Genomic DNA, 16,059 nt, shown 5'->3' with positions numbered 1-16,059 from the left:
CGTTGTCGAGGCGAGAACACATTTTTAGATTTTTAGCTGGCGGAAAAATCAAAGCACAAATTGTGTTTGGTGTGACTGTCGCTAATGAATCTTTAAGGAATGTCCAATAAAAAAATTATTAAAGAGCTAAAATATATAACTCTTATGATATTTATAGTTCAAATCTTAAAATTGAAAGAGAAAAATACTGTAAAAAATCTTTTTTTTGTGAAAAGTTGTTAAAATATTCATCTTTATGAACTGTGTCAATTTTTTTAAAATTTGATTTTAACAAGAAGAAGCCTCTTGTCTGAAACATTAAAACAAATATAAACTTAATTTTAGAAATTGTATGATCTTTAAAAGCTTCCACCGTTTAGTTAAAATTAGTGTTAGATTTCAAAATAATAATTAAAGGAAATTAAATATTATATAATATTAATGTTATATATGCATAATGATAACATTAATTTACAATTTGTATCTTTATAATATGTATTTGTACGTATACATATATATTTATGCAATATATGTATGTGATATATGATATATATAATACTATATGAATATATTTAAATCTAATATTTCATAGTTTTATGATCAAATACAGTTTTGTATTATATTAGCTAAATCAGTAAAAAAACCGACAAGTTCAAGGTTTGTTCAAATTAAGTGAAACCTTAAATAGTTTCAGTGAAGCAAGTAAAAAAGATAAATTTCTAAAGAAAATTAAAACATTTATAAACTTCAGTGAATTTCAGTAAGTTCAAATAGATTATCAAGTACAGTAGGTGGCAACAGGGATATGGAAAAATTATACATGACGTCACAAGTGTCAAATATAACAAGGAAGACAACATTTTCTCCCATTTGATAACATTTTCAAGATTAAATAAAAAGTGTAAAAACAGAAAAAAGAACATTTGCACTTATTTTACTGAAAGATAAGCACTTTAGTCTAAAATTATTTATATTATTAATAATTTTGTTGGTAACAAAAACTGAGTTGACACTTATGACGTCAGAATACAGCTGTACTGAGAGTATACAAATTCTAAGTTGCCATCTATTGTATTAGAATCTATTTGAGTTCACTGTGGAATAGGAAGACGACATTAAAGCCATAGTTAAGTGTATTTATATGACGTTAGAAAGCAAATGGTGTTACACGTAACTTATTAAGTAAACTATGGGCTTTTTTACACTGTAAAATTCTTTTGTATCACGATCATTTGACTATTCAAAGTTATAACTTGAGTCCAAAAGTCTTCTTTCAATTCCAGAGTTTTATGGTTTTCATTTGTATGACTGTTCGTTGTTTTATCTCATTAATTCGTTAAATAAAGTAAAAATTATGATTAATTTTTTTTATTTTTCCATTCTGTTAACTGTCAATTACATATGACAAATAAACATGTTGCTTTATTTAGATTCTAAATGAATTGATTTTTTGCCTCAAACTCAAATTTTCTAATCTCTATTTGTTTGTAATCCGATTTTTATACAACTAAACATTTTCAGATGGAAATTCTTATAAAATATTTGGATTTCAACTGAGTTTAACAGCAGAGGGAGGTCAAATAGGTAAAAATAAAAATTTTTAATTAAAACAAAAATTAGAATATATAATTTTCTTAAATCAACTAAATTTCAGCTTGTCATGTTTTCAAAAAAAGAACTGTTTCTTACAATTCTACTTAGTAGTATTTTAACAGGTATTACAACTTAAATTTTTTAATCTTACCCCCCCCTTCCTCACCAATAACTTCCAATTGTTGCATGTTTAAAATTTCGAAATGAACGATTAACGGCATCAACGATCTAACAATCTTATATGATTTTTTTTGACAAATTTCGAACAATCGAACTGTCTATCTGTATATCTGTCTATCGCTACAAAACAACAAAACAAAAGTTTATAGCCAAATATAATTTTGATAGTGTTTTTTAAAACTTTGATTTTAGATACAATTTGTAGAATCTTTTATGATTTTAATAGATTTTAAAAAAGTTAAACTTTTATGGGATCATATCCTACAAATTTAATATTTCTTAAGTTCTATCGAAGCTTGCGATAGTTACACTTTCTTTAACTATTTTCGTTTGATCGAATTGAGTTGAAAACTCTAGAATTGTGGATATCGAGATCAATGCTTGATCTTCTCTTTTTTTTAATTTCAAGACTAATTTAATCTTAAGATTGTCTCAAAAGTGTATGCAACTCAAAGGAAATTAAAATTGTCTACATGGATATTTAGATTAAGCGATTGGGATTTAAGGTATCCATTTCTAGAGTTTTCAGCACTGATAAGATTTCTATAAATACTGTAAAACATTAATTATCTTTATTATAATTTTTTATACCTTAGGCTAAACATTACCTCTAATCAAATCTCTGGCTAGATGTAACGTTTCCAAGTAGAAAGAATTTGCATTAATACATGTTTCGTCGGGATTATTACACAATTGCAAAAAAACTTTTCTTCTGAGGACCATTCCTTCTGGTGAAGTTTTAGAACGAAATTAAGCTCTGACTTAGAAATTATACACCTTTAAAACGCCTCAATGGTATTAAATGAATCCAAAAACATTTCTCTATAACACTGCACTCTCGGTTCAAATATGTTACCTAACCAGTCTCTCCCTCTAATAAATATTTAGAAAGTTCTGGAACGTATTTCCTTCAGACAGTGAAAAAGCCTGGACAAGACAAATTAAAACAGTATCTAGTCAAACTCAAACAACCTTCAGGAAACTTTTTTTTTCAAAATATTTTCTTTTTAAATTTAAAGGGACTGTTGGCGTAATTTCATGTGACCTTCCATTTAAAGGAAGGGCATGCCTGATTCACAACTGTTCCTTGAAACCGTTGGCTGATCAAGAGCAACCGGATGGAACAAATAGATTATCAAGTACAATAGATGGCAATGTAGAATGTGTACGCTCTCAGCACAGCTGTATTCTGACGTCACAAGTGTCAACAGAATATGTGTCTGACAAAATTATTAATAATAGCTTAATAAAGTGCTTATCTTCTGGTGAAATAAGTACATTTTTCTGTTTTTAACCTTTTTTATCTAATTTTGGAAAACATGTCAACCAATGGGAGAAAATGTTGTCTTCCTTGTTATATTTGACACTTGTGACGTCATGTATAATTGTCTCTGTTGCCACCTATTGGACTTGGTAATCTATTTGGGATGGGATGTTGTACACAGAGGCGTAGTGGAGGTTTAGCTTGAGNGGGGGGGGGGGTTGAACGTTTAACGCGAGTAACCGAGCACAATTTTTTTTGTTTAAAAAAAATGAAGTTTAAAATCTATATAAACCCTATCACGATGAGGAAGGGGGGGGGGGGGTTTTCCACCCTCTTCCCCCACCCTGTGGTTTCTTCTAAATAACATAAAAATGGCTTACATTAGAACGCTAAAACTTCTTCACTTTTTCAACACCATAGTTGTAGGGTTGTTAATCGTTTTTGAAAACGATCGTTAAACGACCGTTTTTTGTTTCGTTTTACAATCGTTTTGAACTTTTAAAAAACGAATAATGATCGTTTTGAAAACGATCGTTTTTATAAACGATTTGCGACCGTTTTTTATACGATTGTTTTTTAAAAAACGATCATTTTGAAAAAACGATCGTTTTTGAAAAAAAATATATTGACAATTATGCTAACGATCGTTAAAAAAGGGTCGAAGTTAACGATCGTTAACGAAGGGTTGTCATTAACGATCGTTAGCGAAACGACGAACTTTATAAAAACGGTAGTTTTTGGAAAAACTTTAGTTTTAGAAAAAAATTATATGCTACTTTATTGAATGTCGTCTTACATGAAGTTTAACAGTTGTGGGGGAGTTAAAACTACTTAAGTTTTTAAAAACTACTCAATGATAAGTACAGATGCCCATCAGGTCGGTTTCCTCTCTTTGTTAAAGCTCGTTAACGATCGTTAACGAGGGGTCGTCGTTTTGAAAAACGACCATTTTTAAAAAACGAACTTTTAAAAAAACGATATTTTTTAAAAACGGTCGTTTCGTTTCGATTTTTCGTCGTCGCTTTCATAACGAAACGATCGTTTTTCAAAAGAATGAAAACGTTAACATCCCTACATAGTAGTGAACAAATCTTGTTAAATTATTTTTTTCTATGCATAGGATAGGGTGGAGAATGGTCAATCAGCGGGTCGGTGTTTAAAAAAATCAGAAATGGTTAATTACTTTTTTATTCATGAAGCTACAGGGCTAAGACTTATAAATTTGAAAAGGCCTTGAAAAATGGAAACATGAACATATGTAATATGTTAATATTTGTCAAAAGTAAAAATAGCCATATTTGAAAAATTTTTCGACATACTTTTTAAATTTTTAAAAATCCTCCCTGACAATTAAAGTTAGAGGTCTGGTTTTTTTAAATGAGCAGGCCTTGAAAAGTTGGTCTAGGAATATGCATCCCCTATCTCAACTCTAAGGGCAAAATCATAGGAAAACACCCCCCCCCCCCACCCAAATCTATAATAGACCAAAATAGCCCAATCGGAATAGGGTTGACTTACCCGACATTTGACCATTTGACCATAATTACAAATCACACCATTATACAATGTAGTAGTTAAAAAAAAGCAAAAAACTTTTTAAAAATATATTTTTTATTCTTTTCAGTATATCATATCAATATCTATTATACTATAACTAGATTACACTGGAGACAGATATTATTTAAAGCTTTTTTAACGATTGATCAAATCTGTATTTTCTGGCGCTTTGTGCGAGAAAAGATGTCCCAAAACATTGTGGATAAAAAATGTTCTAAAATTTCCTCATTATCTAACCAATAAATAGGCCCGGTGGGTGGTGTTTGCTATATGCAAACACACCACAACATTGATGATGAAGATTGTTCAATCCAGTGGTTAAAATAAAAAAGAAAGAATTTTTGGTAAAAACTTATGTAAACATATGCAGCTGTTTTCAAGAATTAAAAAACGGGTTAAAAATAGCATTCCATTGAAATGATACGGCCTTAGAATTAACAAAAAAATAATTTAAAGTTGGACACCGTTGTGATTTGGGGATTAACATCTTGAAATAGGGAGTTCTTTGAAATTACGTATACACTGTACAATGTACACTGTACACTGTACACTGTACACTGTACAGTACCCTCAGAACCTGGGAGACAATTTTTTGTTTTGTTTATTGTTATTTTTTGCACATTTTTCTATAAGCAAATACAATTTTTTTCTTCAATTTGCACATAATTTATCAAAACACGAAAAATTTGAAATCAATTTTTCCGCTTTTATTTAAGAAAATCTAATATTTTGTGAAAAGAGATTGAACCTGTGTCTGACATCGACCTGCACGTGGAGAATAATGAAAATGAACGTGATTATGCTAATAGTGAGTCGGAGGAACCAAAGATGCTAATAGATCTAAATCCATCAGGTAAGGAAAACCACACAACTTTCTTGGGCAAATTTATTACTGGATAGTGATACCCTCTCCCCTCCCCCCCAAAAAATAGGTTTTTAGGATTTTTAAGCCTCTAAAATCCTCGAACGTCTTTAAAACCCTTTTTCACCGAGAGGCCGGCCATTATTGGCTTTGTACAAGAAAGCTAACATCTTCAGGAAAATAAAAACAGGAAAGCCATAAAATCCTCAATTACATGGCTAAGTTTTTAACAATATTTTTTCCCTGTCAGTAAAATATTCTAAGAAATTATGAAATCAAAAGATATTTTTTAGTCTACGATAGGTTCTGGTTTGTAAATTTCAATATTGGTGTTAACTGTGCATATAAAGCCAAAAATGGCTTTTCCTTATTTCTGGTGCGAAAGGATTAACACAGGGAGTAAGGAATAGAAGGGAGATATAACTGACGCGGTTCGCCCTACCATATTTTTATACATGCTTTACAGACGAAGTACTCCATTTGAATAAGAAATATTTAAATGTCGTCTTATGCACAATTACCGCGTACATGCATTCAGAAAAGGTCATTGAATACATTTAACAGGGAAACAAGTATGCTGAAAATCGCCAAATAAATTCATTTTTTAAGATGCAAAATTATTAGCAACACAAACGAATTTTTTTTTATATTAAATAAGATTGTTTTTATTTATTATGGTAAAGTAAAAAGTACATTTCAAAAATTAAAAGACGACCTTTAAAAAAACTCTTTTCAAATGGAGTACTTCGTCTGTAAAGCATGTATAATCATATGGTAGGGCGAACCGCGTCAGTTATATCTCCCTTCTATTCCTTACTCCCTGGATTAACATGAAAAACCGTAAATCACATAACGAAGAAAATCTCAAACCTGGTGTCATCATTTTCTTGTTTTCTTATATTCTCTGACATGAGTAAAATTGTCACGGCTCTACCAATTTTTTTGTTGTTGTCATTATTGTCAATGCCATTTGTGCTATAACGTCATTTTTTAATTCACTTATTTACGACATTTTTATTTATCTTACAAACATTTTTTTTACATGTTAAACATCCTAGTTCAAACTTATACTTTTGGCCAAGGTAGGCCTTTAGAGGCACCGCAAGTTACAAGAGGGGCCGGGCACAGAAGTTAAAGTAGGGGCAGAGTGCTAGGGATTTTTTCCATATAAAAAAATTTTATAGCATAAAAAAATGTATAGCAAAAACTGTATGCAGCAAAATAATTTAAGGCAAAAATGAGGTATAAGTTTAAATGACGCTAGCAAAAGTGATGTGAAACAATCAACCATTGCAATAATGAAACTAGTTAAAAAAGTGTTATAATTGGCCATGTTTCAGTAACTGAATGTGAGAAGTGGCATTATATCAGCTGTCAGATTGTTGGCGTGGATTCAAGTATTCTGGGAGAAGAAAACATTTTCCTACCTGGCAACATTGTTATGAAACTAATCGAGAAAAAAAATGAATTTTATCAGTATTCCGGAACTGATTCTACCTTCAGAGCAACCATTGATGCAAAAACTAAGGGTATTGATGGCATTGCGACATTTTCCGGAAAAAGAAAATTTGTATTGAAATCTGTTCCAACTTTGGGGCATTTATGGATTGAGATCGATCAAACTAAAGTGTAAAGATTTGTGGAATTAAACAAGTTTATTTAGAGCTGAAAATATACATTCTTTAATTGATATAGTTTTGGCATTTATGATTTATAAACAAAGACCGGATCAGTCATTTAAAAAAAATTTCCCATGGAATAATCTTTTTTATTGGTTGATTGATTGATTGGTTGGCTAATTTCATGATATAGATTGAATTTCATAATATAACATTAAATAATTAACCGCTGTAAATCAAATATATTTTTATAAAATTTTATTAATTTTTATCTAATTATATATAATTTACAACTAGATTAATTTCCACAATATAGAAAAGTTAAATACAAATATATGTTACATATTTTTTATCGTCGAACAATATGGATAGGATATTCCTTTGTGACAATGTCCTTGTTCTCAAACATGACACTTATCACAAAACTGAAAAAATCAAATATTACATTCAGTGGCACGCATCTTCATGTAATTCACCGTAATTCAAAATTTCTGAATTTTTATGCTACATAAAGTTTCTGTTCAACAAGAAATTTATGTCGTAGCTTTTGACATTGTGGTGGTGCTTGCAAAAGTTTTCAGGGTCGGTAAAGAACTGTTTTTATTAATATTTTGTTTATAGAAACATTGGCAAGAAATAATTACAGTGCAGATTAAATAAATTTTTTTTATCGTATTGAACACTTTTTTGACTGTCACATTCTTTGCTGTACGATAAAATTACTTAATATTTAAAATTGGAGTTTCTAAAATTTCTAAAAAGAAAGATGGCGTACCTGTAGCGTACACTGAGGTTTGGTATGGAAAGTGATGGCGCTACCCTAAAACGCGGGAAAATTAGTTTAATCGGTAGTGCGGCATTCTTTGGAACATTTCCGTCGCAGATCTGAAAACAATGACATTATAAAAATTCGAATCAAATGTATTTAAAGCGAATCAAAACATTGTTTTTGAAATATCAAAATAAATAAAACAACGAACAGCGTTTGCAATTTAAAAGCAAAACCAATCTAGTCCTGTTTTTTTTTCTGACATCAGAAAGTTCTTTTTTTTAATTTATAATACAAATTTTGTCTTCATAAAGAAATAAGTTTATTTATTTTTAAAAAATGCATTTACTTGAAGGCTCACAATCTTGGAGGAGTGAAAACTTCCAATTTGGGACCATTCTTCCTTTCTCTGCAGTTCAATCATAACTAAACAGTAACTAAAAAATTTTTTTTGTTAATTATTTTAAAAAGAATACAGTTATGCAGTAAAAAAAACATGGTTAGCTTAAGATTAAACAGGATGAGATCTTAACTGATCGACCTAATATAAGGTTCAGAAATCAGATTTTTTGAATCTTATACTCTATTCTTTAAATACTACAACATGTACAAGCTGAACTAGGAAAGGAGAAAACAAGTTTACAGCTTTAGCTGAACTAGCAAAGGAGAAAACAAGTTTACAGCTCAAGCTGAACTAGCAAAGGAGAAAACAAGTTTACAGCTCAAGCTGAACTAGGAAAGGAGAAAACAAGTCTACAGCTCAAGCTGAACTAGGAAAGGAGAAAACAAGTTTACAGCTCAAGCTGAACTAGGAAAGGAGAAAACAAGTTTACAGCTGCATGAAAATAAAACTGAATAAATTCTACCAACTCTGAAGTCTTTTGCAAACCTTGTTGATAAAAAAATGTTGGAGAAAAAAAATTTAAAAGGAAAGAAAAAGATGAAAGAATATTAAAATTTGTTTGACCTGAATATATACTTTTATCTGAAGATTCAACTAGCAAGGTTCCAATTATTGGTTTCCCAATCTCACAGATTCCTCCAATACTGGAATCATAATTTATCAAGTAAACAATATTCTAAATATTTATTAATTTATACCTTAGTTCCCCTGTTATAGAAAACCTTAAAAAAATAAATTATTATGTATGTTGTATAAATAATGTACATATTGTACAGGGTGTCCCAATCATCATGGGAATCGAGAGACGACTTGGATATCGTCTTTGATTTCCGATAATTGATAAATGACCTAAAAGTGCATCGAAAAAAGATTAAATATCTAATGAGCTTTCCAAAATGTGTTCTACCTTCTTTGTATCTTTAATATTGACAGAGATATTAAACATTTGAACAGTTTTGTTGATTTTTAATAAACTGGAATCTCCTTCAATTTTGAAGGTTAAAATGGTAGACCACATTCAGGAAAACCCGAGACTAGTAGTTTTCGGTGATACAAGTTTATAACTGTGATACTACAAAACTATGTTTACGAAGTAATCCCGCTCGGAACAAAGACGTTATAGAAGTAGTCATTTAATTCCCATGTTTATTGGGACACCCTGCATATATTATATCTTTAGCATCAAGAGAAGAAAGGAAAAATGCCATAAATACACTTTTTTATCATAACTTATGTTACAAATCTTAAATTTTTTAATCGAACTTAAACTTACTCTTTTAAAAAAAGGTAAACAGACATTTATTGCATAATGACCATTGTGTTAAAAAATTTAGCAAACTACTTACTTTGGAGAATTTTCTAATTTTGGCGAGTCTACATCTGATTCCTGTAATATGTATATTTGATAGATTTTATAATTTAAAGGGACTGTTAACATAATTTCAAGTGACCTTCCAACATTCGATGTAAAGGGGGCAATTCCAGATTTACAATTTGGTACCCTTGAAATATTTGTGTATTTGTCTAATACAGAGATATTGGTGTCAGTAGGGTTGTTAATCGTTTTTGTAAACGATCGTTAAACGATCGTTTTTTGTTTCGTTTTTCAATCTTTTACAAAAACGATCGTTTCGTTTTCGGAAAAAAACGATCGTTTTTAAAAACGAACCACTCGTTTTGAACTTTTAGAAAACGAATAACGATTGTTTTTAATCGTTAACGACACGACGATCATTTCGTTTTCGATTTTTCGTCGTCGTTTTCATAACGAAACGATCGTTTTTCAAAAAATGAAAACGTTAACATCCCTATCAGTGTGTGTAAACTTAGGGTAACCCGCTTGTTTTCAGCTAAAAATGCCAGTGTGTGCTGTGTTTAGTTTAGAACTTCAGGGGTGTAGGCAGCGCACACCGGAACTTTCATCTGATATACAAGCTAAACGAACAGTTTACACACACATATCTCTGTGCTCGACGTACACACGAAAGGTTTTAAGAATATCGTTATAAATCCGGAATTGCCATCTTTGCATGGAGGGTCACTTGAAATTAACAGTCCCTTTAATTAAAAATGAAATAAGCGTGAACATTTTTTATCATAAAGTTTTCTTGATTTACTATGTTTACAGGACAAAAACTGCAAAAAATCTTTCCGTAAGAAAATAGCTCATGTCAAGCTGTTTCCGACCATCAAGAGGGGATGGAACCTCCAGGAAAATCTAAATAAAGTTTAAAGATAATAAAGATAGAGAGTAAAATCGAAGAATTTATACAACAACAAAAAGTTATGGAATGACGAAAAAATCGCCCACATTTGCTTTCGTAATTTAAACATTATTTTAAGATTTTATTTTTTGCATTAGTCACTTTGAAATTTTATATCAACTTTTCACGAAAAGGTTCAATATGAAAAAGTATTTTGATAGTTTTATATTGAATTCCTAATTGAAAGCTGTCAGTTATTGTAATTTCAACTGATCCTCCATAAAACAGAGTCATATGCCTGATCCAAAACTGTACACTTAAAATCTTTCTCTGATCAAAATTGAGGAAAAAATTGTCGCTTTTCTAGAAAAACATTTTTAACTTTGACAATTTCTTCATTTTTGCTCCAAGCCTCTTCAATAAAAACCTCAATTAAAAAGTAAAAGTATGGGTATCATTGTTGATCGGATATGCCACTCTGTAAATGGAGGGTTACTTGAAATTACGTTCACAGTCTCTTTAAAAATAGTTGTAACATACTGAGTACAGAGTTGCCGCTGCTTACCTCTTCTATAGTTTCAATATTCTGGTGTAAAAGACTTCTACGAATTTCAACTCTAAAATGCAAATTGAATAAATGTTTTCTTTTAAACTTCAGGCACAGAGATCCAGGCATGATGAAAATTGTTCATGATTTATAGAGAATTTGCCATGTAAGAGTATCACAAGTCACAACGCTTTGGTTTTTTACCTTACTAAGTACTGCAATATACATTTAAGAGTGTCACAACACCTTGGTATTTTTTACCTTACTAAGTACTGCAATATACATTTAAGAGTGTCACAACACCTTGGTATTTTTACCTTATACTAAGTACTGCAATATACATTTGAGAGTGTCACAACACCTTGGTATTTTTACCTTACTAAGTACTGCAATATACATTTAAGAGTGTCACAACACCTTGGTATTTCTTACCTTACTAAGTACTGACATAAACATTTGAAAGAACTACGACACACTTGTTTTTAACTTCAGTTTAAAATAAGTAATTGACGAAATTCTGAACAGTTATTGCACTATAGTGTGCACATATTGGTTGACTGTGGTATTGAAGAGCAGAAAGGTATTCCAACAGTGCAGCATTCAGAAAAAAAATATTTTTTCATCTTCGAAATTGTTAAGTAAATAAGCACTTGCCCGGCTACATTTATTGCAAAGCAAAATCTGGGTCTACTCTACACTGGGTAACCTGACAGTACACGTGTTGTATCCGACACATATGATGCAATTTTAAACTTGGGTGTAAGGTCTCTAACATCATGACAGTACACGTGTTGTATCCGACACAGATCATGCAATTTTAAACTTGGGTGTAAGGTCTCTAACATGACAATGCACGTGTTGTATCCGATACAGATCATACAATTTTAAACTTGGGTGTAAGGTCTCTAACATGACAGTACACGTGTTGTATCCGACACAGATCATGCAATTTTAAACTTGGGTGTAAGGTCTCTAACATGACAATACACGTGTTGTATCCGATACAGATCATGCAATTTTAAACTTGGGTGTAAGGTCTCTAACATGACAGTACACGTGTTGTATCCGACACAGATCATGCAATTTTAAACTTGGGTGTAAGGTCTCTAACATGACAATACACGTGTTGTATCCGATACAGATCATGCAATTTTAAACTTGGGTGTATGGTCTCTAACATGACAGAACACGTGTTGTATCCGATACAGATCATGCAATTTTAAACTTAGGTATATGGTCTCTAACGCAATGTTTGACGGATTTTGAATGCAGGTAAACATGTGACTGAAATAATACCGATACAGACAGGATGTTGTTCCTTGTAGTTAGGGATATTAAAGATTTCATCTTTTTTTAAAAACGATAGTTTCGTTATGAAAGCGACGACGAAAAATCGAAAACGAAACGAACGTTTTTAAAAACGATCGTTTTTAAAAAGGTTCTGGTTAGTTTTTATTAAAAAAGTTCTTTTTTTAAAAAAATGGTCGTTTTTAAAACGATTGTTTTAAAAACTATCGTTTTAAAACTCGTCGTATCGTTAACGAAGAGAGAAAACCGACCTGAAAGACCTCTGTACTTATCATGGAGTAGTTTTTAAGAAAATATCAAAAAGTTTTAGCTTCCCCACAATTATAAATTCATGTAAGACGACATTCAATAAAGTTGCATTTAATTTTTTTCTTCAAAAACGATAGATTTTACAAAAAAGTTCGTCGTTTCTTTAGCGATCGTTAACGACAACACTTAGTTAACGATTTTTAACGACGACCCTTCGTTAACGCTCATTAACATAATTGTCAATACAGTTTTTTTTAAAAAGCGATCGTTTAAAAAAACAATTGTATAAAAGACGGTTGCAAAAAGTTTTATTAAAACGATAGTTTTTGAAAACCATTAAAAAACAAAACAAAAAAAGACCATTAAACTATCGTTTTTAAAAACGATTAACAACCCTACTTGTAGTTAGTTTTACGTAATGAATGAATAACCTGACAAAATACTGAATAGAGATACAGGCGCCATGGTTAGTTTCTTGCAGAGGTACCTCGCCTCGTTCTAGTATTTTGGGACAATTATTAATAGAATAATCAATTGATCAATTGATTAGTTAACTGATCAATTGAATATTAATTAATTAATTAATTACTAATTAATCAGTTAGTTAAATATTAATTAATCAATTAATTAATCAATGATTAATCATTTAATTGATTATTAACTGATAACAAATATTATTATTGATAAATCTGTCCATTAATTGTTGATTAATTCAAATTATTGATTATTAAACAATAATGTGTTGACTAATAGAAAAAATATTGAGTAATCAAATAATCATTGATCAACGAATAATTTATTACGTAAAGAATAATTGATTTGCAAATCACTTGCTTAGTGAAGTTTCTTTTGATCAATAACTTAATTTTAGATTTTTCAAATTTTCGTTTGAAAAAATCAATTAATCTTGATGTTTGTCATAAACGGTAATACAAATTTTGATTTTATTCAAAACTGTTGTTTACATACAGAATTAATTATAAACAGTGGCTATACAGGAAGAACACATGTAAGCAATATAATGTGTATTTGATGTTATAAAGCAAATAGTTTTATCGGTAGCTCAAATAATCCTTTATTAAATGATATGGGTCTGCGTAGTGTTTTATTACATGTGCATTAGTTAAACATATTAGAATTTAACAGTCGTCTTCTTTTTGCATAGTTTTATGGGTCTCACTGTATTTTTAAAGTTATAATTTAAATCACCTAGCTTAGCTTTAAAATCAAACTCGTAGGTCCCAGCAATCAGTTTTCCTCCCTTTACAAAGCCTTATCATTTATTATTAAAACTCTTTCGCACGGCGCTATAGTCCATTATTGGCTTCACCCCAGAAAGCCTAAAGATTTCCAATAAAAAGTAAGACAAATTTTGAAAACCTCACAAAAATAACCAAAGAACAAATTTTTTTTCTTGCAAATCACATAAACTAAACAAATATGAATGACAATTTTTATTTTTTCCCTTAAAAGGTGCTATAAATGTCCAATATTGGTGTTCCCGTAATGAAGTTATAAAGTCAACAATGGAATTCCCGGTTTTAACAACACCATATCACATTTCTTAAAAATGTTTAAAGATTTTTTTATTACCTTGCTTAAAGTGACACTCTTCGATATTAGTTCAGTTTGTTTCCCAAGTTCAGGAACTTAAAGAGACTTTTTTCAAAAAATTATTGTTGAACCAAAATTAAATATGTATTATATGCAACATTTTTAGTTCTCTCAGAAGAATTTTTGAATTTCAGAATATTCAATTTACTTTCAAGAAAGATCGAAAAGAATAAATAATCGTGATAAATTTGAGATTTTTAACAATGATAGTTATTGCTGTCGTTGGAACATTTCCAACATTGACTGTCATAAATACTTTTGGTGGTTCTTTGTACCAACTTGGGAACCCAGTTTGGGAACCCAGTTTGCCAGGAAATTTTATCTTTCTCAACAAAAAGTCAACCCAGATATTTTCTGTTTTTTTCAAACAAAGCTAAGAACATTCACGCGGCTTCAACGAGTTCCCCAATCAAAATTCGGTCCAGGGGTTCATGAGTTATGATCGGAACGACAAACAAACAAAATGGCTAACCCAGCAGAGATAACTTTACTTTTTCTAGATAACATTGGATTCTTATCTCAATCTTCCAAAAAGTAATAAATTAATATTGTTAAATTAAAAATGTTGATATTTTGTTACTTACCTTTTTCCTCAAGTAAAGCAGTAGATTTTTGAATGAGAACAAATCCCTCCAGGAAAAGTTGTATTCCATCATGCTAAAAGACAACAATAGTCAACGTAAATTTTTGTATTTTTAAAGTAGGCAGTATTTTTTGTGCTAAAATTTTTAATTTTGATTCTAAGGTCTTTATTGTTGTTTTGGAAAGATTAATAGTTTGGACGAATAGAAAAATTACGTTAAAACATTAATTTTATGACTTTCCCAAAAAATACCGAAAAATAAAAAAATGTTGCTTTGCCTCTGCATAGTCATAAAGTCAAATTTAATTACCTTAAGAAGTGAAGCTGTCTTTACCACAACACTTCCTTCCACTATATCACCTATCTTATAGATTAGAGTATAACAGATATAATAAAAATAAATCTTCCAACTGTAAATTTGTGTCTTATCTTCGGTCAAATTTGAAGAAAATAGGACCATTTTCTATTTGTCAGTTCAAGTCGGTTTCCACTAAAAATTTTGTTTATTCAAAATGGTCTATAACAGTGATAACCAGACAGCTGTAGATCTGTTTTCCCTAAAATTTGGAATGTTGAAACTAACTTATTTTTAAAACTTAGTATGGATAATTAAATCTCTTTATTCATGATTAAAAGAAAGAAAAAACAAAGACCAAAATTATTCCATAGGTTTTTTGGTTATCCCTATAAATCACCCTATAATGTTTAAAAATCTCCTAGTAATTTTATTCTTTAGAACCCGCCTACAAGTTTTATTCACCCGAACATCCTTAAAGATTATTCTCTAAAATCACCCTGTATGTTTTATTTAGTTTTAAAAATGTTATTCTTGCTTCTGCTGACATTTTGTAAATATGAAAGAACAAATCTATTTTCAACCACAAAAGATAAAGATAAAATTTACGTACAGGGTATACTTAAAGAACGCGAATTTAGAAACAACTCCCGCTAAAAATATGTTTTTAAAATTTTCAATCATATCTCCTCTGCTAGAAAAGATTGTTAGAAAAAAACAGTTTTAATTTTCTAACTCCAGGTTGCTCATGCTAAAGTGTAAATTCCAAAATTGACCTTTGTCTGACGTCTAAACTCTAAATTTAATCGACTGTATATGACATGTCATTTAAGTCCCATTTCGTAAATTCGTATAACCTATTACCTAATAAGCTGAAAACTGTAAATTGTTTTCGATACTGTTATATACAATGACAATATTTGCTAAAAGTTTTTAGATGTAAAGCATCTAAAAACTTCTAGCAATTATTGTCGAAATAATCAAATTAAATCTCATAAATTTTTTTTAGTATCAATCAGTATATTAGCTCACT

At 30.2% G+C, this 16,059-nt stretch overlaps 2 protein-coding genes across 2 annotated transcripts; one reads left to right on the top strand and one right to left on the bottom strand.

Moving 5' to 3' along the window:
• Window positions 1-612: 612 nt before the first annotated feature.
• On the top strand, window positions 613-7,125 carry LOC111703259 (uncharacterized). Its single transcript, XM_023475150.1, has 6 exons — window positions 613-636; window positions 1,501-1,563; window positions 1,634-1,694; window positions 2,641-2,730; window positions 5,313-5,426; window positions 6,776-7,125. The coding sequence occupies exons 3-6, from the start codon at window positions 1,640-1,642 to the stop codon at window positions 7,066-7,068; spliced, it is 552 nt and encodes a 183-aa protein (XP_023330918.1). The 5' UTR covers window positions 613-636; window positions 1,501-1,563; window positions 1,634-1,639; the 3' UTR covers window positions 7,069-7,125.
• An 85-nt stretch (window positions 7,126-7,210) lies between these two features.
• Window positions 7,211-15,576, bottom strand: LOC111703245 (uncharacterized). Its single transcript, XM_023475133.1, has 14 exons — window positions 15,526-15,576; window positions 15,042-15,095; window positions 14,733-14,805; window positions 14,128-14,183; window positions 13,744-13,795; window positions 12,966-13,032; window positions 10,996-11,047; window positions 10,379-10,444; window positions 9,573-9,613; window positions 8,925-8,948; window positions 8,791-8,870; window positions 8,173-8,249; window positions 7,830-7,939; window positions 7,211-7,479 (listed from the first exon to the last, which is right to left on the bottom strand). The coding sequence occupies exons 1-14, from the start codon at window positions 15,574-15,576 to the stop codon at window positions 7,404-7,406; spliced, it is 879 nt and encodes a 292-aa protein (XP_023330901.1). The 3' UTR covers window positions 7,211-7,403.
• Window positions 15,577-16,059: the final 483 nt, after the last annotated feature.

Source organism: Eurytemora carolleeae, unplaced genomic scaffold, assembly GCF_000591075.1.
Source record: "Eurytemora carolleeae unplaced genomic scaffold, Eaff_2.0 scaffold150, whole genome shotgun sequence".
Taxonomy (NCBI): Eukaryota; Metazoa; Arthropoda; class Copepoda; order Calanoida; family Temoridae; genus Eurytemora; species Eurytemora carolleeae.
This window is presented reverse-complemented; position numbering and strand designations above follow the sequence as displayed.

Bases quoted from the DNA above. Each gene is read 5' to 3' on its own strand.
- LOC111703259 (XM_023475150.1), top strand. From the start codon at position 1,640: ATGTTTTCAAAAAAAGAACTGTTTCTTACAATTCTACTTAGTAGTATT. The intron at 2,731-5,312 runs GAAACTTTTTTT...TTTTGTGAAAAG, and splicing joins CAAACTCAAACAACCTTCAG to AGATTGAACCTGTGTCTGAC. The intron at 5,427-6,775 runs GTAAGGAAAACC...GCCATGTTTCAG, and splicing joins AATAGATCTAAATCCATCAG to TAACTGAATGTGAGAAGTGG.
- LOC111703245 (XM_023475133.1), bottom strand. From the start codon at position 15,576: ATGTCAGCAGAAGCAAGAATAACATTTTTAAAACTAAATAAAACATAC. The intron at 15,096-15,525 runs GTGATTTTAGAG...CTAATCTATAAG, and splicing joins AACTAAATAAAACATACAGG to ATAGGTGATATAGTGGAAGG. The intron at 7,480-7,829 runs GTACGCCATCTT...TGATTTTTTCAG, and splicing joins AACCTCAGTGTACGCTACAG to TTTTGTGATAAGTGTCATGT.